Source organism: Chrysochloris asiatica, unplaced genomic scaffold, assembly GCF_000296735.1.
Source record: "Chrysochloris asiatica unplaced genomic scaffold, ChrAsi1.0 scaffold00030, whole genome shotgun sequence".
Taxonomy (NCBI): Eukaryota; Metazoa; Chordata; class Mammalia; order Afrosoricida; family Chrysochloridae; genus Chrysochloris; species Chrysochloris asiatica.
Genome location: NW_006408548.1, coordinates 1,003,933 through 1,028,530, shown reverse-complemented (window position 1 = coordinate 1,028,530; position 24,598 = coordinate 1,003,933). Strand labels below are relative to the sequence as shown.

Here is a 24,598-nt window from a genome sequence, read left to right as displayed (position 1 = left end):
AGGGGTATTGGCCATTTTGAATCTGACAATAACATGGTTTACTATGCCAGATATTACAAATTGAGGAGGACTGGTGTCACTGCCATTATAAAAAAAAGAGCATTTCAAGATTTATCTTGAAGTATAATGCTGTGTGTGGTAGGATAAAACCACACACCTACAAGGAAGACCTGCTAATACCAATATTATCCAGATTTATACACCAATCACTAAAGCCAGTGATGATGAAATTGAAGAATTCTATCAACTTCTTCAGTCTGAAATTGATCAAACATGCAATCAAGATGTACTGATCATTACTGGTGATTGGAATGCAAAGGATGGAAACAAAGAGGAAGGATCCGTAGTTGGAAAGCATGGCTTTGGAGACAGAAAAGATGCTGGCGATCACATGATAGAAGTTTTCAAGACCAATGATTTATTCATGGCAAATACTTTTTTTAAACAACGTGAAAGACAGCTCCACACATGGACCTCACCAAATGGAATACACAGAAATCAAACTGATTACATCTGTGGAAAGAGATGGTAGAAAAGCTCCATATCATCATCAGTGAAAACAAGGCCAGGGGTAGACTGTATAACAGACCATCAATTGCTCATATGCAAGTTCAGAAAGAAGCTGAAGAAAATTAAAATAAGTCCACAAGAGTCAAAATATGACTTTGAACATATTCCACCTGAATTTAGAGACCATCTCAAGAACAGATTTGATGCATTAGACACTAATAACTGAAGACCAAGAGTTGTGGGATGATATCAAGAACATCATATGGAAAGAAAGCAAAAAGTCATTAAGAAGACAAGAAAGAAGGAAAAGACCGAAATGAATGTCACAAGAAACTGAAACATGCACTCCATCATAGAGATGCTAAAGTAAATTAAAGAAATGAAGAGATAAAAAAGCTGAACAGAAAAATTTAAAGGTCAGCTCGAGAAGATAAAGTCAAGTATTATAGTAAAATGTGCAAAGACCTACAGTTAGAAAGTCAAAAGCATTTATTTCTCAAGCTGAAAGAACTGAAGAAAAATTAAAACCGAGACTTGTGGTACTGAAGGATTCTATGGGCAAAATATTGAATGATGCAGAAAGCATTAAAAAAAAAGAGGAAGGAATACACAAAGTCACTGTACCAAAAAGAAATGATCCATGTTCAACAATCTCAAGAAGTAGCATATGAACAAGAGCTAATGGTACTGAACAAGGCAAACAACAAGGCTCCAGGAGTTAACGGAATACTAATTGAAATCTTTTCAAAAAACTGATATACCACTGAAGGTGCTCACTTATCTATGCTAAGAATTTTGGAAGAAATTTGGAAGACAGCTACCTGGCCAGCCGATTGGAAGAGATCCATATTTGTGTCCATTCCAAAGAGAGGTGATCCAACAAAATGCAGAAATCATCAGACGATATAATTAATATCACAGGCAAGTAAAATGTTGCTACAGATAATTCAAAAACGTCTCCAAAAGTACATTGAAGGGAACTACAAGAGATTCCAGCTAGTTTCAGACAAGGATGTGGGATAGGGATATCATTGCTGATGTCAGATGGATCTTGACCAGAAAGATGTTGACCTGTGTTTCACTGACTAGGCAAAGGCTTTCAATTGTGTGGATCATGACAAGCTATGGACAACACTGAGAAGAATGGGATTCCAAAACATTTCATTGTGCTCATGAGGAACCTGTATATAGACCAAGAGGCAGCCATTAGAAAAATACAAGGAAATACTGAATGGTTTAAAATCAGGAAAGGTGTGTGCCACGGTTGTATCATTTAACCATACTTATTCAATCTGTATGCTGAGCAAATAATCTGAGAAACTAGGTTATATAAAGAAGAATGTGGCAACAGAATTGGAGGAAGACTCATCAACAACCTGCAATATGCAGATGATAACAACCTTGCTTGCTGAGAGATAAGAAGACTTAAAGTATTTACTGATGAAGATCAAAGATTATAGCCTTCAGTTTGGATTGCATCTCAATATAAAGAAAAAAAAATCCTCACAACTGAAGTGGGCATTTTTGTTCTCTCCATTTTACAGATGAGAAAATGAGGCTCAGGGAGACTTGCCCAAGCTCACACAGTGACAGGCAGTCTTAACAGTGACCCCAAAAGCCCAGCCACAGAGCCTCATGCTAGTGTTGACAAAGGGCAAGAAGCTGCAAAATATGGATTTTCCTTGCAAGCTTCAAAGCTCAACCTCCTTATCTGTCAAATGAGTGAGTAAGGCTCTAGTCTTCAGTCTGACCAGAGTCTCCATAAAGAAAAAGGACAGTTGCTTTGAGGTCTGAAGCAACAATTTTTACCTTAAGAGTCCAAGCCTCGGTTCTGAGATCATCTAACCCTGATTCAACACAAAGGAGCCAGGCTGTGCTAACGGGGCCAGTCAGACTCAGGTCTCTGTCTGTCTCCTGGTCCACAGGGGCTGGGTCGTTCCCTTTGTTTCAGGCATGGTAACAAGCCAGCCAGGAGCTCAGCTGTAGACGTGTTTTCATTATTTTCCACCCTGTTAAACCCCATCACAAGGCAAGCTGCTGTCAGCCTAAATGAGAATTGAGAAGATTTATCTCACTTCTCTCAGGATTCAGCTCAGGAAAAAGACCCTTCATTTCCTAAAGGCCCTGCTGACCCTTTCTGTGAGTCATCCCCACCCAGGAAAAGAGATGTGACAGTGCAAACTCGCAGAAGTCTGAATCACTCGGGTAGGGTTCTGAAAGCACTGTACGATGTCTGTCTTTCTTTTGCAGTGTATTTACCTTCCTAATTATGTTAGCTTATGCAAATATTAAATTTAGACTACATCTCATAAATAGGGCCTCAGGAGAAAATGAGCCTGCAATGGCCACTTTGTTATGTAAAGAATCCTCCAAATTGATAATCTAAACCCAGACAATGGAGAGATTGTATTTTAAATGAACTTTTCCTCTTGCTTCTAGCAATTTCAGGTCAACAAATCCCTAAAACTGACACCTGGCAAGAAGAGATGAGCTAGATTATTTTAGTAATAACAAAACCAAAACTATTGCTGTTGAGCAGATTAGTAGTAATCCTGGTGTGGTGTTATAGGATATGCACTGGACTGCTAATCTCAAGGTCTATGGAAACCCTACAGGGTCACTATGAGTCAGAACCAATGGCAATTAACAACAACAACAGATTATGATTTATAACATCTGGAAAGGGTAGAGTTGTTAAGGTCCATCCGTATAGGGTTTGTGAGGAGAGGCTGGTGAGCTTGAACCCCCAACCTTGTGGTTCAAACCAACTTTGCAGTCCAGTGTATTAGCCCGCAGCTCCACACCAAGACTCCAAAGGACAGAGCAGAGCCGCCCAATCAGGTTCCTGAGAAAGTATGGAAGCAGACTGCCACATCTTTCTTTCTCGTTGCAGCTGTGGGACTTCTGGTTAACAGTCAAGGGCTTTAAGCACTGTGCTGCCAGAGCTTGGGTTTTGTTTTTGTTTTTCTTCCAAGTCATAATAGCCCCTTGTATTCATATGATAATAGCATCCACTGACTGCTTACTAAATGCCAGGAACTTTATAACACTCCTGGAAATATCCCTAACCCCCATTTCCCAAAGGAGGATGCTGAGGCACAGGGAGTTTAAGTAACAAACCCAAACACACACAGCTAATAAATAGAGGAATTATGAATCCAAGAATTTAAGAATTCTGCACCTGGAGACCATACCCCAAACCACATCACAATGAGCCCTCTCCTTCACATACACTGTTCTTTTAACCCTCACACTGCCCCTGGGAAGTAATTAAACTTAATCTCATTTTACAGACAAAGAATGTACGGGTCACAGAGGCTTGATGACTCGCCCACTTTACAGACAAGGAAAGTGAGGTTCACAGAAGAAAGTTGGGTCTACAAACATTTCTGCAGCACCACACAGGTGCCAGATATTGCACGAAGACCACAGGAGCGCATAAAAATGACCGCTCCTTCTACACTGAAAGCATCAGGCATTGAAACAGCATTAGGCCCTGTTATAAATGAGTCCAGGACAAGCTCTGTATACTGGCCCTGAGTTGTCTACGTCTTCACAGCAAACTGAAGTCCAATAATCCAAAATTCCCACTGGTTTGATATTTAATTTTTTAAAAACAGTTTTTCAAATGATACAGATAGTAGATTTTTAGCCACTTAGGGCCTCCCTGCTTTACCTACCCCGATAAATTGCATCTAACATCTGTTATCCCTGAATAAGCTGAAGACCCCCAGCTGTGTCTGTCCTTCAGTGCTCTCTGACCCAGAGACTCCTACTTTGCTGCAGGAGAACATCCCCTAAACCAAACAAAACCAATCCCATCAAGTCAATTCCAACTCCTAGCGACCCTGCACAGGGATTCCAAAACTGTAAATCTTTACAGGAGCAAAGAACCTCATCTTTCTCCTATGGAACAGCTGGTAGATTTGAACCATTGACCTTGCAGTAAGCAGCCCTTTTATTCTCCTCACCTTAGGGGTTCCTTGTCTCTTTTGGTGGTTCCCTGAGCCATTAGCCTCTGGAAGACCTCTAACTGTGTAAGCCCACTCATTGGTTTCAGAAAATAGTTTGTTATACAACACTGTTACCTCATGATCTATCTTCTTCCTTGATCAACCCCAAACTCCCTTGCAGTCACTGTTGTTGGTATGTGCCGTCGAGTCGATTCTGACCCATAGCGACCCTGTATACGGTTTCCAGGGAGCAGCTGGTGAGCTTGAACCACTGACCTTGCAGTTCAAATGACTTTGCAGTCTGATGCATTAGCCCATGTAGGTATAAGCCTAAAATTTCTATTGCAGAAACTGATTCTAGGTGAATAGCAGCAGTTGTGACAAAGGTATATGCACATAGAAGCTCACAGCAGTATTATTTATGGAAGCTGTTAAGTGTTGTGGAGTCGGTTCTGACTCACAGTGACCCTGTATAGAGTTTTTGAGGAGTGACTGGTGGGTTTGAACCGCCAATCCTTCAGTTAGCAGTTCAGTGCCACACCAGGACTCAATTTATGAGAGTAAAACAATGGGACAAATGTAAGTATTCAACAGTAAGAGATTGGTTAATAAATCAGGGCACAGCTATATAATAAAATAAAGGAACTCTGGTGGGACATCAGGTAAGCACTTGGCTGTTAACTAAAAGGTTCTAACTCAACCAATGGCTCCAGGGGAGAAACACCTGGCTATCTGTTCCCGTAAAGATGACAGCCAGTTCTACTCTGCCACATGGGGTCACTGAGAGTTCAAATTGGCTCAACAGCACCTGACAATAACAACATATAATTAAATGTTATGTTATTATTGGGACCCTTGTGTGGTGCTGTAGGATATACACTGGAATGCTAACCGGAAGGTCAGAGGTTTAAACCCACCACCTGCTCCTTGGAAACTCTATACAGGGTTGCTGTAAGTCAGAACCAACTCAACAATGCTTAACAACAACATGGCATTATTAGGAGTCCTGGTCTGGCATTGAAGGATAAGCATTGGACTGATAACTGCAAAGTTGGAGGTTCAAAACCACCAGCTACTGTCTGAACTCCTATACAGTAATGCAATACGAATGGGCACATAGCAACAACAAGATGTTATTATTTAAAATATTCTAGAAATATATGTATTGATATGGGAAATTTTTGTAATAGATTGCTAGGGGGCATAAACAAGTAATAAAATCAGAAGTACAGTATCATTTCATTTGGGAAAAAAATATATGAACATTTGTTGTTGTTATTAAATGCTGTTGAGTGGCTTCTGACTCATAATGACCCTGTAGAGAGTTTCTGAGGAGCAGCTGGTGAGCTGAAGTTTAAACCAACTTTGTAGTATAGCATATTAACCCACAGAGCCACACGAGGACTCCATATGAACACTAGAAAATCACTTTGGTATTCCAGACATTTTTTCACAGGTACATATGTAAATGCTGAATGGAAACATTTCAGGCGATTTTAATCTGTGTGTGTACTCATCTCCACTTTTCCAGATTTCCTATAAGGAGTGTGTATTTCTTACCAGATCACACAAAGGTTTTTCTTTTTTGTGATGGTGGTTACTGAAGTGGCTGAGAACACATGGCCTTGAAAAAGGCAGCTTCAGGTTCAGACTTAGGATCTGGGGTGCTAAGTCCAGTGTTCAGCTCCTTGGACCCTTGAACAACCTGCCACACTCACCCTGCCCTCCTGGACCCATCTCCCCAAACCTCATCCTTCCGTGGCTGGCACAGTGTTGCCAAGACCAGCCTGGTGCAGAGGTGGGACATTGAGGGTAATTCGCTTGCTGTCATAGTTACCTAGAAATATCATAACAGACATACCACAAGTGATGGCTTTAGCAACCAGAAATGTTTAGGAGGGTAGAAGTCCAAATTCAGAGTGCTGGCTCTTGGGGGAGGCGTCTTCTTTGTGGCCTCTGGGGAGAGGTCCCTGGCTCCTTTCAGCATCTACAACCCCAGTATCCCTTGGAGATCTCCATACCTTGGTATCAACATTTCCCTGGATTTGGAGCTTCACAGTGCAGGGACCCCAGGTCCAAAAGACACAGTCCACTCCTAGCTCACCTATCTTGGAGGTAGTTGTTGTTAAGTGCCATCAAGTCGGTTCTGACTTGTAGCAACCCTGTATAAGGGTTTCTGAGGAGCAACTAACTGGTGGATATGACCTGCTGACCTTGTGGTTAAAAGCCCAGTGCTTATCCTACAGCGCCACACCAGGACTCCATCTTGGTAGGACTCCATCTTGGTAGGATTCCATCTTGGTAGGACTCCATCTTGGTAGGACTCCATCCTGGTAGTGACTTGGTGCTCTCTCATTTTTATAAGATAAAAGGTGTTGCATGCCATGCCGTTGGGAATCTCCCATAAATCAGATCAGGATGATGATGGGATTAAGTGTGGCGCTGTGGGTTAATGCGCTTGAATGCCAAGTCGGTTTGAACTGCAAGGTTGGTGGTTCAAGCTCACCAGCCACTCCATGGGAACTCTATACAGGGTCGTGATGTGTCAGAACTGACTCGACGGCACTTAACAACAACAACAACAAACCCTACCCTTAACCCTCTTATTGGTTTATCACATCAAATCACATCATGGGGGATAGCCACATCTCAACTGCCAACCCACTGGGAATCCTGGCCCAGTCAAGTTGACACAAAGCCTTAACCATCACACTAGCCTACCTTTTTGAAGAGCCTGAGGACATCCTCACTGATCTGGGAGAGGCGCACGATGACATTATTCATGAAGATGTCATTGAGGGTGGCGTGGTCTCGGCTTTCCCGCCTGGTTTGATGCAGCACCAAATACCAACAGTTCACAGGGGAGAGGAGGTACTGATCCTTCCTGTGGAAACCAAAGCAGTTCTGGTTGACTTCATATGACTGCCATCTACAAGGGTTTATGTTGTTCCACACCTTGGCTCTTGGATCCTCTTAGCCTCCCTTCAAGGTTAGCTTTATTATGACACATTTTACTGCTGAGCAAACAGAAGCATCTGTACCTGAAGCTCCTCTCCCCAGGTCAGGTAACTAGCAGAACTCTATCTCATTCTATTTTTCTACTGAATGCAGCACTAATTACCGGCACTGCTCCTGTTTGGGGAAAAATTGCCTTTCTTGGGCCTAAGAAATCCTCTCCCCTTGTGTTTGAAATACTCGTGTGATTTCTAGACTAAGCGCAGTGGGAAGAACAAAGAGTGGGCCCCTTCTTTCTCCTTCCCTCCCTCTCCTAACCTCTCAGGTATCAGTTTGTATCTCTTGGCTTCCTAAAAACTAGGTGACACATGGCTTTGCCCCTTGATGAAACAAAGGCATAAGGAGTCTGTGTTTGGAAGAAGTTAAGCAAAGGCACTTTTGAGTAAGGCACATCCAAGACAAAAAACCTCCTATGATAATGGATGGATTCTTAGCATGCACCACCTATGTATTATGACAAAACAGTGGTTCTCCAAGTGTGGTTCCCAGACCAGCAGCAACTGCATCACCTGGGAATTCGTTTAGACATGCAGATTCTCAACTGTCAATCCAGACCTGCCAAATCAGAAACCCTGGGTTTGGGCCCAGCCAACTGAGTTCTAGTGAGCACTCCAGGTGACTCTGATGTTCTCAAGTCTGAGGAATTTTTCTTTTTGTCACCAAATGGGCTAAAAATCTATTGAGGTGAGAAGAATCTGGGTGAAGGGAACTCAGTTCTGATAGAAGATGGATTTGTTGGAACAGTCTACGGAAAAGTGAGGTAGGTGTAGGTGTGTGCAACATGCTGCTTTAGAAGGCATGAACAGACTTCTTCTTTGCATATAGTTTAAAGAAAGAGCCAGAACACTGAGATTCATCCACCCAGTCAGAAATCACTCCACATGTACTTGTGTCAGCCATCAGTTAGGCCCAGGACTCACAAAGGTGACTGGGACACAGACCCTACCTTGGACGTATGCATAGTGGAGGAGGCAGAAGAAAAGAACTACAGCAAAAAGTGATAAAGTGTGATCGCAGACTCACCCACAGAGCATCAATTCTTGAGAATCTGGAGCAAGTTCTGCTCTCCTGCCAAGCTCTCTGTGTACCAATCACGTGGCTTCTTTAGCTTTTTTAATGTTTGATTGTGAATTATGTGATAGTTCACATGGGAGAACATTAGCTTTATATTCATCCTATCATATATCATTTCATTGCCATGGTTACAATCCCCTCCATGCATCATCAACCAACCAAAGGGTATACCCTGAAAGCCTTCCCCTAGTCAACAGCACACAGCCCCTCTCCCTCTCTGGCTCTAGAGTCCCCAGCCGCTCCATCTCTCCTTTAGCTTTTGTGCCACATTCTTCCCCGCCTTGGCCTTCACGAATGCTGTCCCCTCCACCTGGAATGCCTCCGTCTCTTCCTCTAGGACTCAGGTTCAGTGATAACTCCTGTTGGGAGCTGGTCTCTGTGACATCGTTTGGAAATAGGATCTTTAAAGATGTTGCCACTTGAGTTAACATGAGGTCCTACTGCAGTAGGGTAAGGTCCTCATCCAATACGATCAGTGTCTTTATGAGGAGAGGCTAAGAGACCCAAAGGGAAAATGGCCACACGAAGACAGAGACAGAGATTGGAATAATACATCTCCAAGCCAAAGGACTGCTAGGAACCACCAGGAACTAGAAAGAGGAAAGGAAAGAGCTTTTCCTGTAGCTGTCACAGAGAGCATGGCTCTGCCTGTTAACAACTTGAGTTTGGACTTGTAGCCTTCAGAACTGACAGACAATCAATTTCTGTTGTTTTAAGTCACCCAGTTTGTGATGCTTTGTTAGGCAGCCCTAGGAGACTAAGACACACCCCTAGCAGCGACTCATCCAATCACACGCCAAGGCAGGGGTTCTCAAAGTGAGGTTCCCAGGCCACCTGCATCAGCATCACTTGGAAATCTGTTGGAAATGCAAGTTCTCAGAGTCACCCCATACCTGCAGAACATTAAACTCTGTGAGCGGGGCCCAACATTTATGTTCTAACCAGTCCTTTAGGAAGTTCTGATACAAACTCAGGATTCGGAGCTTCTGTCTTTGGGGTTTCCATCTCCTTTTCCCCCTTATCCTACTGTTTTTGTTTTGTTTACCACATCCAATGTCCAGCAACTTGACTGACAAACAGTAAATGCTATGGAAGAGACCCATGAGAGGATGTCATATTTGTGCTGGGTTTTGAAGGATGAATAGGAGTTTCCCCACTATATAATCTAGAAATCATACAATAAGGGCAGAGAAAGAGTGAAATTGTAAGCAAAGGAAATTGTGGGTATAAAGATAGAGAAGGAGCTCAGTAGAGATTGAAATCAAAGTGTGGGAAGGGGAAGCTGGCAGGATGTGAGACCAAGGCAACAAGTTAGGGCCTCAATTATTGTGGAGATTGAATACAATACTAAGGAGTCTGGCCAAATAGTTCTCAATCTGGGTAGCACTCTAGAAGCACTTGGGGGCACTTTTAAAACTGCCAAGACCCAGGCCCTATTTAAGACCAATGCATTGATACTTTTTAAAACACTGTAGAAGATTCTGAAAAAAATATATTTATCAGTTAGGGGTTAACTCAATTGTTGTTGGTGGTGCTAAGTGTCATCAAGTCAGTCCTGACTCATAGCAACCCTATGCACAACAGGTTGCCCGACCCTGGGCCAACCTCATAATTGTTGCCACGCTGAGCCCATTGATGCTGCCACTGTGCCAATCCATCTCGCTGGGGCTCTTCCTCTTTTTCTCCAATCCTCCACTTTACTAAACATGATAGATATCCTTCTCCAGTGACTGGTCCTTCCTGACAATATATCCGAAGTATGTACTCGTCTGTGAGTTTGTCGTACTCTGGTAGCTTGTGAGTTGCTGTGATTCTGGAAGCTATGCTACCAGGTATGTTAAATGCCAGCAGGGTCACCCATGGTGGACAGGTTTCAGCAGAACTTCTAGATGAAGACACACTAGGAAGAAGGAGAGACAAACTACTTCCAAAAATTTAGTCACTGAAGACCTTATGAATAACAGTGGAACTGCTGAGTCCTCACCAGACTATTAAATATTGAAACATAATAAAGAGTTCCAGGATATACTTCAAACTCAATAGTAGCAAACAACAACAATAGAAGATTCTAAGTACAGCCAGGATTGAGCAGCCCTGCTGTAGGCCGTGGGTTATCCTGGCAGTTATTTAAGCAGCAGTATGAGCTAACCAGTGTGTGCTTCAGAAAGCTCATAGAAGGCAGCTTGGAGGATGGGTGGTTGGATGACTGAATCGATGAATGGATGTGGGCATGGCCATGGGGCTGGAGACAGGAGAACCGGTCAGGAAATGATCTTAGTCCTGAAGAAAGACAGTGAGGTGGCTCGAGGAAGCTGAACTTAAGGACTCCTCAACATGAGAGCAGACAATCTTAAACACAGCCTGGAAACAGACAGGAGAAAGAGGAGTGGATGGTGATTCTGAAATCTGAACTTTAGGCAACTGGGTAGATACGGATGACATGAAGAAAGATAGAAATGCAAGGAGAGAAGTAGATCTAGGCAGAAAATACTTTGTTTATCCTATTTTCCACAGCTTCCTAGGAAGTGATGGAAAAGAAAAGATTAGAGTAAAAGAGACTTGAGATAATTGAGCTATTGCCTAAATTACTTCAGGGGCTTAGCTCAGCCTGGGGCACCCCAGTTGAACAGCATCAGGAAATTAAATGTGCAAAATTTCTGGAAGTCAGAACAAGCAGGTGAATGTCCGAGGGAAGAAAAAAGACAAGTGATCTTGAAAAGGGACAGTATGAAGACTATTCATTAGGTCACCTGATCAGACAGATGCCAATGTAGGAAGGGCAAAGAGGAGAGCACTTCCCCTTATCAGAAACTGTGGCCCAGGAGGCAGTTCAAGCTAAGGTCCAATTGCAGGGAAGATAGAATGAGGAAAGGGAAACAAGAGGAAGTTACCCAAAGCAGCTAAGGACTTGTCAAGTTGAAGTGGGTAGCTGCTGGGAACTTGAAGGCTTTCATTCATTCATTGTCTGTCTCGGTCTACACATAATCCATGCTATGATGCCACGGAGACCAGGGCAGACAAGGCCAGGCTCCCACACGTCTTCTCTGAATCTGGAGACCCAACGAATCAGAAAACCATGATTGTTGTTAAGTGCCATCAAGTCAGAGACCCTGTATAGGATTTCTAAGGAGAGACTGGTGAGCTTGAACTGCTTACACTGCAGTGCAAACCGACCATGCAGTCCAATGCATTAACCCACAGCACCACACCAGGACTCCAAAAACCTCATAAATGTAGTGATGGGCAGGAAGGAGGCTATGGAGCAGTGGAGGGACACCCAGGTTTAAAGATGGGGTGGTCATGGATGGCTTCCTGGAAGAGGCACTTTCTAGTCCAGGAACTAAATGCTGGAAGGGATTTTGATGGGAAAGAGATTTCTAAGCGGAAAAATAAGATAAACAAAGGCCCAGAAACAGGCAGGAGAGAATGTTGCTGTGCTGAATGTATTTGGAGGGAGGGGGTTTAAGCATGGTGTTCCAGGGCCGGGATGGGAAGTGAGGTTGGAGAATTAGGTTTGTGGCCAGATTACAAAAGGCCTTTAAATCCCATTAAAGAGTTAGAGCTTTGTCCTGAAGTCAGCGAGGAGCCACTGAAAGGTTAAGAGCAGAGGGGTGAAAGGACAAGCCCTCACTCTGGCTGAAGTGCTCAGAATGAGCCTGAAGGGGCCAAGAGAGAAGCTGAGTGATTCCAGAAATACTGAGGTGGTAAACTGACCAAATGTGGAGATTGACTGGGTGGGGTCTGGAATTGGGGATTGGGAGGGAGTTAAAGCTACCTAGGACAACTCCCCAATTTTCTGGGTTGATGCCCTGAGGGCGTAGAGGTTGAATTTATTAAAATTAAAAGGAGCAAGTCTGGGGTGGGGTGATGAGGGAAAACGTTAAAAAAAAAAATGTTCAATTTAAACATGACAAGTCTAAAGGGCTTAGAGAACATCCAGATGGAGATATCTGGCGAGAGAGACAAACATGGAAGCTGGCAGGAAGCACTTGGAAGATATTTGAAACCATGGACTGATATATTACACCCGACAAATGTACATAACCACATGGCAGAAGCAGCAAATCCCCAGGAAATCTGGCAAAGGTGTAGTCAGAGGGATGGGGCAAGGCCAGACCACTGTGTCTCCCTCTCCTCCTGGTCCCCGGAAAAAGGGTGAGGCCCTTTTTGGGAGGGTAATGACGTTATAGTCTGCTCTCCTCTGTAGGTATGATTCCCGTTCCCTTGGTTCTGCCAGAATTGGAATCACTCATGTACACCCAGCCAGTCTTCCTTTGTGAAATAAAACGTTGGGGGGAACTTGGCTTTCCATGACCAAGGTCTGGGCAGAGTAGATCACTCTGTGGAGAGCTAGCTTCTGTGACCATGACCACAAGGCAACAGACTCTTCCCAGATATGAAAGAAGAGAAGCGAGTCAGAACCGGGCTATCAATGGAAACCAGCAAGGTGAAATAGGTCCAAGGTCACCTGGACATGGGGGTGGGTTCTCACCCTGGGTCTGCCATATTGGCTGTGTGACTTTGTGCAAGTCACTTGCCCCTTTGACTAGGTTCTCAAATCACATTATTTAACTTGGGACTAAACACCAGTTTATTTGAGAACTAAGGTGTGCCTGATCCAAGCCATGGTATTTTCAATAACCTCATATACATATTCACGGTCTCGTGAATAGGGAAGATCATAGAAAAATTGATGCATTTGAGTTACAGTGTTGGAGGAGAATACTGAAAGTACCATGGACTGCCAAAAGAACAAATAGATCTGTGTTGGAAGAAGTACAGCCAGAGTGCTCCTTGGAGGCCAGGATGGCTAGACTTCGTCTCTCATACTTGGGACGTGTTATCAGGAAGGACCTGGAGAAGGATATCATATTTAGTAAATTGGAGGGTTGGAGAAAAAGAGGAAGCGCCCCAGCGAGATGGATTGGTAAAGTGGCAGCATCAATGGGCTCAAGCATGGCAACAATTGTGAGGTTGGCCCAGGACTAGGCAGTGTTTCATTCTGTTGTTCATAGGGTTGCTGTGAGTCGGTACTGAATCGATGGCACCTGACAACAACAACAAACACCAGGCAACAGCTCTGTGGTCATTCATTCAGCAGTTCCTTCATTCAACACATTTTTATTGAATATTTTTTATGGGCCAGACCCCAAGGACATAATTTTGAGCACACATAGATGCAGTTCCTGTCTTCACAGAGGTCATAGTCTAGTGAGAGAGAAAGACAGATACCCCTACTGAAAATGCTAGAAAGGAGAGGGGCATGGTACATGAGAGCCTTCACTAGGAGACCTGGCCTGATGTGGGGGTCACTGAGGTCCCTGAGATACAAGTTAGTAGGCTGAGCTCTACAGGAAGAGCTGGAGGCACCAGGTGAAGGGAACTGGGAAGGTAGGCTGCAGGAGAGAGTTCTAGGCAAAAGGAAGAGAATGCAGAGAGAGTCTGGGACTGGGAGAGCTTTGTGCATTGAAGGAAAGGCTAGCAGAAGTAACTGGTGCTCAGGAAGTAAGGAGGAAGAGGGATAGTGTAAAACAATGTTAGAGAGCCAGAGCCTAAGGGGAATGGGGCGCTGGGGGGAAGACTGGGGAGGTGTAGGGCAGTGGTCTCTCTAACACTGTTCTACACCCTCCCTCCTTCAGACTGTGTTGACCTCTAGAGTACCCAGACCCCATAGACACTGACCTTCAGGGACCTTCAGCATCTGTCCTACTCTGTTCCATGAGATATTTTCCTTTTTGAAAAATGGAACCCCTTGGACTTGGGATCCAGCTCTCCATACCAACAGCCATGGAAGCTGGCTGCAACCTCCCTTGGGGAAAAGATGACAACATGAATATGGCCTAGGTACCCCTCTAAGGCACAGTCTGAGTGTTCTTTGCACTTTTTCAATCTTGCATCCAAGTGTCTACCCAGCAGGCACACAGAAGCTGCTGAACAAAGACACAATGTTAGAACCTTCACATATATATTTTCTTTACTCTTTTTACAGCCAGAAAATAGCAATGACAACTTCTGGTGAGTCACAGTTTTCGTTCTTTGGCCAAGGGAAGTGGGTAAGAGGCTCCAAGAGATTGCAGCTAGAGAAGCAGCTGTCTGCTAGGTTGGGCAGCTGAGGCCTTGCCAAGCTGGTGAGTTAGAAAAATTAGCAGTGAGCTGCCTTCTCCAGATTCTCAGCTGGGGCCAGGAAAATTCCACTTAGCAGACAGAACCCACTTTCTAGGCTTGCAGAGCCCCACATGGCAGATGAACTCAATCTACTTGGTTCCTCTGGGAAGGAGACAAGCTCTTGCAGCAAGCACTGTCCCCAAAACACTCAAGTCTCTGCCTCTGGTTTCCTACTCCCTTCTAGAATGTTCTCAGGTCTTACACTGGGCTTGCTCGGGCAGCTGCCAGTAAAGCTAACTCTGAAAAGAGTTAGTCAATTAGGTTCAGAGCCAGAACTGTTTGCTACCTAATTGCCCTAAGCAGGACTTACGATTCACTGTACTTGTTCTTGGTTGACATGTTGCTAACTAGAAGGCTGGACGTTTGAGTCTACCCAGAGACTCCTTGGAAGAAAGGCCCTGGCAAGCTGCTTCTGAAAAATTGGTCATTGAACACCTTAGGGAGCATAGTTCTACTCTCAACACTATGAATTAGAAACGACTAGACAGTAGCTGGTTTTGAACCTTGCCTGTAGGATGAATCATTAATTTAGCAAATATTAACCAAGTGGCCATTTTGTGTCAGACAATGGTAAGTAAAAGTAGCCACTTGGAGCTTTCATTCTAGTAAGGGACTCATGTAATAATCCCATAATAACATAAATAAGTAGAAAATTACAGCTGTGGTAAGGGCTGGGAAGGAAAAAGACATGGTTTTCAGCCTATTCTATACTAGGTAGAGCTTTATCTTACATATAAGGTACTATCTAATCCTCAAAGGTCATTGCCATCCTATCTGCCTAATGAAATCAAGTCAAAACTAGACCTCTGCATTTAGTAACTGATGTTGTTATGACCTTCCAGCTGGTTCCGACTCACAGCAACCCTGTACAGCGTTTCCTAGGAGTGGCAGGTGGGCTTGAACTGCCAACCTTGCAGTTCAATCCGACCTTGCCGTCCAGCACATTAACCCACAGTGCCACACCAGAACATATGCATGTGTTTAAAATCTCATTTATTGGCTTCTGAGGCAAGATGACAGAGCAGGCACGCCCTGAGCAGCCCTCTGCAACAGACACGTGGGAGACAGGACTGAAACAGATATACATGGTGGTGATTCTAGAACCCTGGGCTTCAGAGGTTAGGACAGGATCATCCAGAATACAACCCAGGTGTTTGTTGTTAAGTGCCATTGAATAGGTTCTGACCCACAGTGATCCTGTATAGGATTTCCAAGGAGCAGCTGATGGGTTTGACCTGCCGACCTTGTGGTTCTCAGTCCAGTGTTGATCCTTGTGCCACACCACAAGTCCCATCCCAAGTATGTTGTTGTTGTTGTTGTTAAGTGCCATCAAGTCAGTTCCGACTCAAAGCAACCCTGTGTAGGGTTTCCAAGGAGTTTCCGGTGGGTTTGAACCGCCAAGCTTATAGTTAGCAGTTCAGTGATTATTCTACAATTCTACACCAGGACTCCATACATATGTATAAATAAGTCACCCTGGTGACTTCTTAGGAGATTATTGACTTTCGTCCCTGAGAAGCCCAAGAAACATGGTGTGGGAGCTAGGGAAGGGTCAGAGGAAAAACTGCAAAGATAAACAGTTCAGAAAAGCTAAGGCCACTCTTCAGGGCAGGCCCCCTGCCTCAGGATCTCTCCCAGGGATGGAAAAGGAAATCCGAGTGAATGTGCTCCAGACTCCAGGAGGAATTGGGAGGAGTCTATGGGGGATACTTTTGCAGTCTTCAGATTTCTAACAATCTTACCCCAATACTTAATATTTCCCTGTTAGCTGTCATTTTTCCACTTACATAAATTTATTTACCAAGGATTGCCCCGACTGTGATACTAGAGCACTGGTAGTAACATGGGTCATGCATTGGACTACTAACCGCAAAGTCAAAAGTTCGAATCCAAACAGCTGCTTTGCAGGAGAAAAATGAGGTTTTCTGCTCCCCTAAGCATTTACTGATGAAGATCAAAGAGCACAGCCTTTGATATGGATTACATCTCAATGTCAAGAAAACAAAAATCCTCACCACTGGACCAATAAACAGCATTCTTATCAACGGAGAACAGACTAAAGTTGTCAAGGACTTCATTCTTCTTGGATCAACTATTAACATTCACGGAAGCAGCAGTGTCAAGATGTCAAGCGACGTATTGCATTAGGCAAATCTGCTGCACAGGAACTTTTTAAAGTGTTGAAGAGCAAAGATGTCAGCTTGAGGACTAAGGTGCACCTGACCCAGGCCATAGTGTTTTCAATAACCTCATATGCATGCGAAAGCTGGACAGTGAATAAGGAAGATCGTAGAAGAATTGATGCCTTTGAGTTATGGTGTTGGAGGAGAATACTGAAAGTGCCATGGGCTGCCAAAAATCCAATAGATCTGTTTTGGAAGAAGTGCAGCCAGAGTGCTCCTTAGAGGCCAAGATGGCCAAACTTTGTCTCTCATACTTTGAACATTCGCTAGAGAAGGATATCATGCTTGGTAAGATGGAGGATCAGAGAAAAAGAGGAAGATCCCCAACAAGATGGATTGGCCAGGTGGCAGCATCGATGGACTCAAGTGTGGCAACAGTAGTGAGTTTGGCCCAGGATCAGACATTGTTTCGTTCTGCTGTGCATAGGGTCACTATGAGCCGGTGCCGACTCGATGGCACCTAACAACAACAACAGAACATTTACAGCCTTGAAACCCTAGGCAGGATCATTATGAGCCAACTTCATGGCACGCAGCAGCAGTCATCCCAAAACCATCACTGCTTACAACAAATACAAGGTGACTGAAAAATTAATTTAACGAAAATATGCTGATGCCCAAAATCTGTTTTCTGTTTGTTGTTAAATGGAAATATGAAACATGGTGAAACTACTATGGAAAACAGTATACTACTTTCTCAAAAAGTTGAAAATAGAAATGACATTATGACCTAGAAATTCCTCTACTTGGTATATATCATCACAAAATAGGAGTTGTGACATGAATAGGTACAGGCACACCCATATTCACTGCAGGACTATGCATAATAGTAAAGCGATAGAGACAGTCTAAATGCCCATCAACAGAAGAGTGGCCAAACAAACTTGGTATAAACACAAAATGGAATACTACACATCATTGAAAAATGAATCTGAAAAACACTCCATAACATGGATAAACCTGGAGGACATTATCCTGAGTGAAATTGTTGTTGTTAAATGTTGCTGAATCAGTTCCAACTCATAGTGACTCTGTATAGGGTTTCCAAGGAGCAGCTGGTGGGTTTGAACCACCAACTTTGTAGTTAGCAGTCCAGTGCTGATCCTACAGTGTCACACCAGAACTCCCGAGTGAAATTAGCCATTCACAAAAGGACAGATTTTTTAGGAAACCATTACTGAAAAAGTCAAGAAAAGGTTTTCATGCTAAAAGAAACAACCTATGTTGGTTACCAGGGGTGGGAGGGAAGGGAGAATTATTTACTGACTAGAAGGTAGACACAAGGAACTCTGGTAGAGTAGTGGTTACAAATCAGGTGCTAACCTCAGGGTCAGCAGTTCAAAACTATCAGCTGTTCCACGGAAGAAAGATGAAGCTTTCTGCTCCCATAAAGATGTACAGCCTTGGAAACCCTGTACAGGATCGCTGTGAGTCGGAACCAACTCCACGGCATAGAACAACAACAACAGAGGGTAGACACACGGGTGATGGGGAAGGCAAAATACAATAAGAGGGAGGTTGATAGAAGAAAGATGAAGGTAAAGGAGAACACAGGGAGGCATGCAAGAGTTACAAAGAAAAAAGGCAAATACTGTTAACTGATGGTACATGGAGGGGAATGTAATCATTGAAATGAAATGAAGTGTATGATTTCTTAAAGGTAAAATTGATGATCTGCTCTGTAAACCACTCAATTCACAATTAAACGGTTTGTTTGGTTTTCTTAATGGAGAGTAGAGCAGTGTTAACCATATACTAGTACCAAACTGAGAGTTTTTCTTTGAAGCAAATGGAAATATTGAAAAAAAATTGAAAAAGATAACTCAATATTTAAAGGTTCATGTGCCATTGGTGATCCTGCCTTCATTTTACAGAACAATGATCTGGTATGACCATCCATTATGCTATGGAAATGCTTTCCTAAAATACTTAGTCTTTGATTACATACCCCCACAGATTGGGAACTCACACCCCTCAAGGCAGCCCTTTCATTACTGGATAGCTCTGGCTCTTAGAATTTTCTTAAGACTGAGTTTTACTACCCATTAGTCAGTTTCTCAAACTGTGGTGGCTTGCAGGTGGCTGGGATGCTGGAAGCTATGTCAGCAATATTTCAAATATCAGCAGTGACACCCATGGTAGACAGGCTTCAGTGGAGTTTCCAGACTAAGACAGACTTGGAAGAAAAGTCTGGTGATCTACTTCTGAAAATCAGCCACTGAAAATCCTTTGGATCTGTGCAGAAGAAAGAGGAATGTTAAGAATTGAAGATGCTTGGAACCAGTTACCCCAATGGATTAATAGAACATGTGAAAATCTGTCTCCGTGACTCTGAGAACAGAACTAGATGGTACCAAGCTACCACTACCAACTACCCTGAAAGGGATCACATTACAAGGTCCTGGATAAAGCAGCAGAATGTGTGGAACAAAACTCCAAATTACTTGAAATAAAAAAAGACCAGGTTTACTGCTCAGAACGAGACTGGATGAACCTGAGACTATGGCCCTCAGCCACCCTGCAGGTCTGGAAAGGAATCCATCCTCATGGCCCAACCTTCAGTCAGGCAGTAGATGGGGTGGGGGTGGGGGGTGGAGGGAACGGGGACAGCAACACTAGTAAGGGATGTTCACTATGAATGATGGAACAGCATCAAAGGGGCAGCATTGACCTAAGGACAAAGGTGAGAAGGGTTTGGAAGGAGGGTGGAATGGAAACAGGAAAAACAGGAGGAAGCAGGCTAACTGTTGTTGCATGGAGGGGACTGCAATCATTGAGATGAAACAAACTTGTTGAATATAAAACTGATGGTTTTGTCTGTAAACCTTCACTCAATTCACAATAGGAATTAAAAAACAACAACAACAAAACACTTTTTCTTTGGAAGTAATTAAAAGAAAACAAAACCCTATGGATCACAGCAGAATATTGACAGATAGAGCACAGAAAGATGAGGCCCCTAGGTTGGAAGACACTCAAAATACAGTGGCTGCAATAATATACTCAAGTATACTAAGAAGCATGAAGGTGACACTGGGCCAGGCAGTATTTCAGTCTGTTGTGCATTAAGTAGCTATGAGTCCGAACTAAAATAACAACAACAACAACAAAGGTTGGCTTGAAGTCTGATGCCTCCATAGATTATATATCTTTATAGAAACCTTGCATATTTGAAGTGAGCATTTGGTAATACCATGATCTTTTCATTTATTCATTAAAACAACTTAGATCAAGCTATTATAAATTAGGTCAAGAGAGAAGGAGAGAGGACTGAAGCAAGATGCTGGAGGAGGCAGATATACCACAGACAATGCCAAACAAGTGAGACAGATACAGATGGGGATCCTGGAATCCTGAACTTCAGAAGAAAAGGCAGAGAGGAGGCCTGAGTAGTACTGATGGAAAGAGGCAGTTGAACAGCAGCAGCGAGAGAAAACTAGTCAGCTGGCGTGGAGTAGTGGGGCCATGTTAAGCTTTTGCAAGCAGCTGCGGACACAGCAGTTTGCAAGCACGGGACGTGGTTAAAGGTGGGAGACAAGGGGTGCAGTCCTCTGGGTAGCTGGGGGCATGGAGAGTCCCATCATCACCAAGGCAACAATCAATGGCATCCCCTCCTTCACAGCCTATGTGGGAATCAGGCCCTGTGCACGCCACACTTTCTTCTCAAGGTCCATGAGCCTGCCCTGAACTATGCTACACAACAGAAAACTTGTTCTGAATTCCAGCACTTAACAACAACAATCAAGAGAAACAACTTACATGTAATAAGAATTCCAGAACAGGAAGAGACACATACAACACAAACAAACCCCAAAACAGAGAAAATTGCTCAAGGGTTACTAGAAGAGAGCTTCCCTAACATCATGAAAGACGAGAAAATAGCCATTCAGGATGTTAAACAGACTCCTAACAGGATAGACCCCAAAAGAAAATAACCAAGACATACTGTAATCAAACTTTTCAAAACCAAAGATAAGGAGAAAACCCTGAGAACAGCTCAGGAAAAACATAAAGTTACCTACAAAGGAAAACTAGTAAGACTAAGCAGAAACCATGCAGGTAAGAAGACAATGGAATGACACATACAAAGCTCTAAAAGAAAAGTAACTGTCAACCAAGAATCATACAGCTGCAAAATTTTCTATCAAATATGACAGCAAATTAGTACATTTCCAGTCAAACAGAAATTTAAAGAATTTGCAAAACTCAGAGCAACCTTACAAAAATTATTAAAGAAGTTCTTTGGACAGAGAACCAATAACAGCAGACAACAACCTGAGACTAACATACATGACACGTAACCCAGAAGTCAACCCAAACAAACAAACCTACCAGACCAAAACTAGGGGATTACAGATACTACTTTACAACTACAGCGAAAATCACAAAGTAGAGAGGAAATAATGTAGTTACAGAACTTCTAAATGAAGGGGAAATCAAGTTGATTTCAAGAAAAAAATAAAATAAACTTGACTCTAACCCTAAAACAGAGTGCTTTCTCTTCCGATACACTTCCCTTCCTGCAGGATACACCTGATCACATTTGCTCAATCCAGAGGTTTAGATGTTGGTTGTTGCCAAAAGAACCAATAGATCTGTTTTGGAAGAGGTGCAGCCAGAGTGTTCCTTGGAGGCCAGGATGGCTAAGCTTCGTCTCTCATACTTTGGACATATTGTCCGGAGGGAACAGTCGCTGGAGAAGGATGTCATGCTGGGTAAGATGGAGGGTCAGAGAAAAAGAGGAAGACCCCTAATGAGATGGATCAGCCAGGTGGCATCATTGATGACATCAAGTGTGGCAGCAGTAGTGAGGTTGGCCCAGGATCATTGTTTCATTCTGCTGTACATGGGGTCGCTATGAGTCGGTTCTGACTTGATGGCACCTGACAACAACAACCCTAAAACTAGACCAAGTCTTTCTCCTGACCCTATCCCAACCTCTACCCCTAACATTAATCCTAGTCCTAACCATAACCCTAACACTAAATGAAGTCCTAGGCCTTGCCTAGATCTAGCCATAATCCTAATCCTAAATCATTACTCCTACCCATTCCCTCTCCACCCCTGTCCCCAAAAGAAGAGAGAGAGAATAGAAATGGCCCCTTTGCTGGTAGCTGGCAGCTGGCAGATTGAAGTAGGAAAACCAGGTATTTGAAGTGGATCATCCCTCAGTAATCTGACCAATGCCCCATTAGACACACACACAGAGCTCTGTGAGGGCACAAAACAGAGCAACTGACTGTGGCCCTGGGAGCAACAGTAGGGGCTTCCCAGAGGAAGTGACCCCTGAACTGGAACTTGTGGGACAAGCAAGAATTGATCAAGGGCATAGGGAAGCCCAGACTCCTAGGCAAGGAGGATGTGGCCCAGACTGATGTTCCCTCAGGAAAGGGAACAGCCCAAAGGCATATGTTGCTGTTGTTAAGTGCTGTCGAGTCAATGCCTACCTATAGCAACCCTGTATAGGGTTTCCAAGGAGCAGCTGGTGAGCTTGAATCACCAACATTGCAGTTCAAATGACTTTGCAGTCTGACACATTAGTCCACAGCACCACACCAGGACTCCTAGCTATACGCAATTTTGCATTTTGGAACCAGATAAACTAAGAATCAAATCCAAGCTCTGCCACTTACCTTCTCCAGCTGTGTCCCTCAGGGCGAATTACATAATTTGTTCAAACCTCAATTTTTCCAGCTAAAAGACAGAGAGTATACCTGCCTCACAAGACAGATCAGTAATCAGGAAGGTTAAGTGAGGTGAAGCATGTAGAACATCTAACAGGGCACTTGGCACTTGGTGATATGACTGGGAGTGGCTATTTGAAATATTAACCAACATAACAACACAGGTACCATACTATCACACTGCTTGCATGGGAAGAACACCAGCTCTGGAAGGCAGTCTGAGGTGGGAGTTGCTGTGTATGGAGACTGAGCCCCATGTATAGGTCTGTCCCCATTATCCCACCTGATTCTGCTTTTTCATTCTGACTCTTTTGAACATTTATAGGATCCATTTAAATGGTACAAAAGAACTTCTCTGCTTAGAATGAACCTTAAGGCTAAGTAAGTCTAGATTATAGCGTCTTTTTAGGGAAATGCTACATGTGTGAAAAATCCTTGAGTAGTTGTATCCCCAATAAGAAGAGTTGTCTTGGCAATCAAGTTAGGGACTCACTGAGATCCTCCCTCCCAAGAGCTCCGTGGAGCTGAAAGATGTTCAAAAAATTCCTTTGCATGGAATATTAGCCATTATTCCTTAACTAGCCAAGCATATCCCAGCTCCTCCCAAATTCTGACTTTCCCCAAACATTTAAACCGTATGTGAATAGAATTTGCTATTGATTTTTACTTTGTTTTGAGAACAGGGGAAGTCTGCTATCCAAATAGCAACAACCAACATCTAAACCTCTGGATTGAGCATTTGTGATCAGGTGTATCCTGCGGGAAGGGAGGGGTATTGGAAGAGAAAGCACTCTGTCAATCCAAACACACACTATTTGAAAGGAATGCCTCTATCCCAGAGGGCAATCCAGCATTTGTCTAGAACAGTGCTTTTCAACCTGGGTCCCCAGGAATGCTAGATTGTGAAATATTAATAAACATTATGTGGTAGGCGGGACCCCATGGCTAAATAGCTTCCAAAAAGACATCAAGTATATTTATTGCAAAATATCAGAGTCTTCTAAATATTAATATTTGATAGGAGAACTGGTTCCCAAATTGTATTGACCACAAATTGTATGGCAAAACACTTCTCTGGAGAAAGAAAAGAGTCTTCGTTCCAGAAAAATCTCTGGAAGCCTTACACCTGCTAAGAAAGGGGCCATAGCATCAAGCCGTTTTTTTTGTTGTTGTTGTTGTTGTTTTTCTCTCTCTCTCTTATATATTCTGATAATCTTTTTTTTTAAGTTTTTATTATGAATTGAGTGATAGTTTACATGGGAGAACATCAGTTTTACACTCATCATTTCATTGCAATGATTACAATCTCCTCCATGCATTATCCTTCAACAATATTTTTGCTTCTATTCCCTGTTCTTTAGTTGCTTTAGTTTTTTTTGTGTGTATGTGTGTGTGTATGAGAGGGGAATGTACACATAAACACTCAGGAATATATAATCATTTAAACAACCAAACAGCACATTCTGCAAGACTGCCTCCTGGCCACCAGCACACACCCTTTCTCTTTCCATGAGTCTAGAGTCCTCAGCTGCTCTATCTTTCCATGTCCTCATCTCTGCCTCCATCTCTGGATAGGGTCCCACAGTCCACTCCTGCTCTTCTTCCTTGATGGCCCTAGGGTCCTTTGTTTCTGGACTATAAGATTAACTACTCCCCCATTTTTGTAACAAAATTTCTACTTTTATAGTTGTGACAGTTGTGATTAGTCATGATAACAATACTCACTATTGAATCAAATGAATCCTATCCCCATCTCCTTTCACCAGACCCATTTAGACAAGATGAAAACTATTCAGTGGAGAGTCTGCCTTTTTCTACACACTCTGAAACTAAACTTCCTCTTGAACACTTGTAAGCCAGTCACTTTTTGCCTTTATAGCCCCCCATTTTAGGTAACCAATGTCTAAGCTGCCTGTCCCTATCAACCCTGTATATAGAAAGGATATGTGAAGACTTTTTCCCTTTCAGTTGGTATTTTGAGCTACTACATTCATAAGTGTGGAGCTCTGGTAGC

General features: G+C 43.3%; 1 protein-coding gene across 2 annotated transcripts in view; it reads right to left on the bottom strand.

The window, feature by feature from the left end:
• The window catches only part of SRGAP3 (SLIT-ROBO Rho GTPase activating protein 3), a 413,130-nt gene that overhangs the window by 184,776 nt on the left and 203,756 nt on the right, over nucleotides 1-24,598 (bottom strand). For both annotated transcript variants that reach the window (XM_006851564.1, XM_006851573.1), the window contains exon 3: nucleotides 7,185-7,347. In XM_006851564.1, the coding sequence (XP_006851628.1) occupies nucleotides 7,185-7,347 (163 nt within the window). The remainder of the gene's footprint in view (nucleotides 1-7,184; nucleotides 7,348-24,598) is intronic.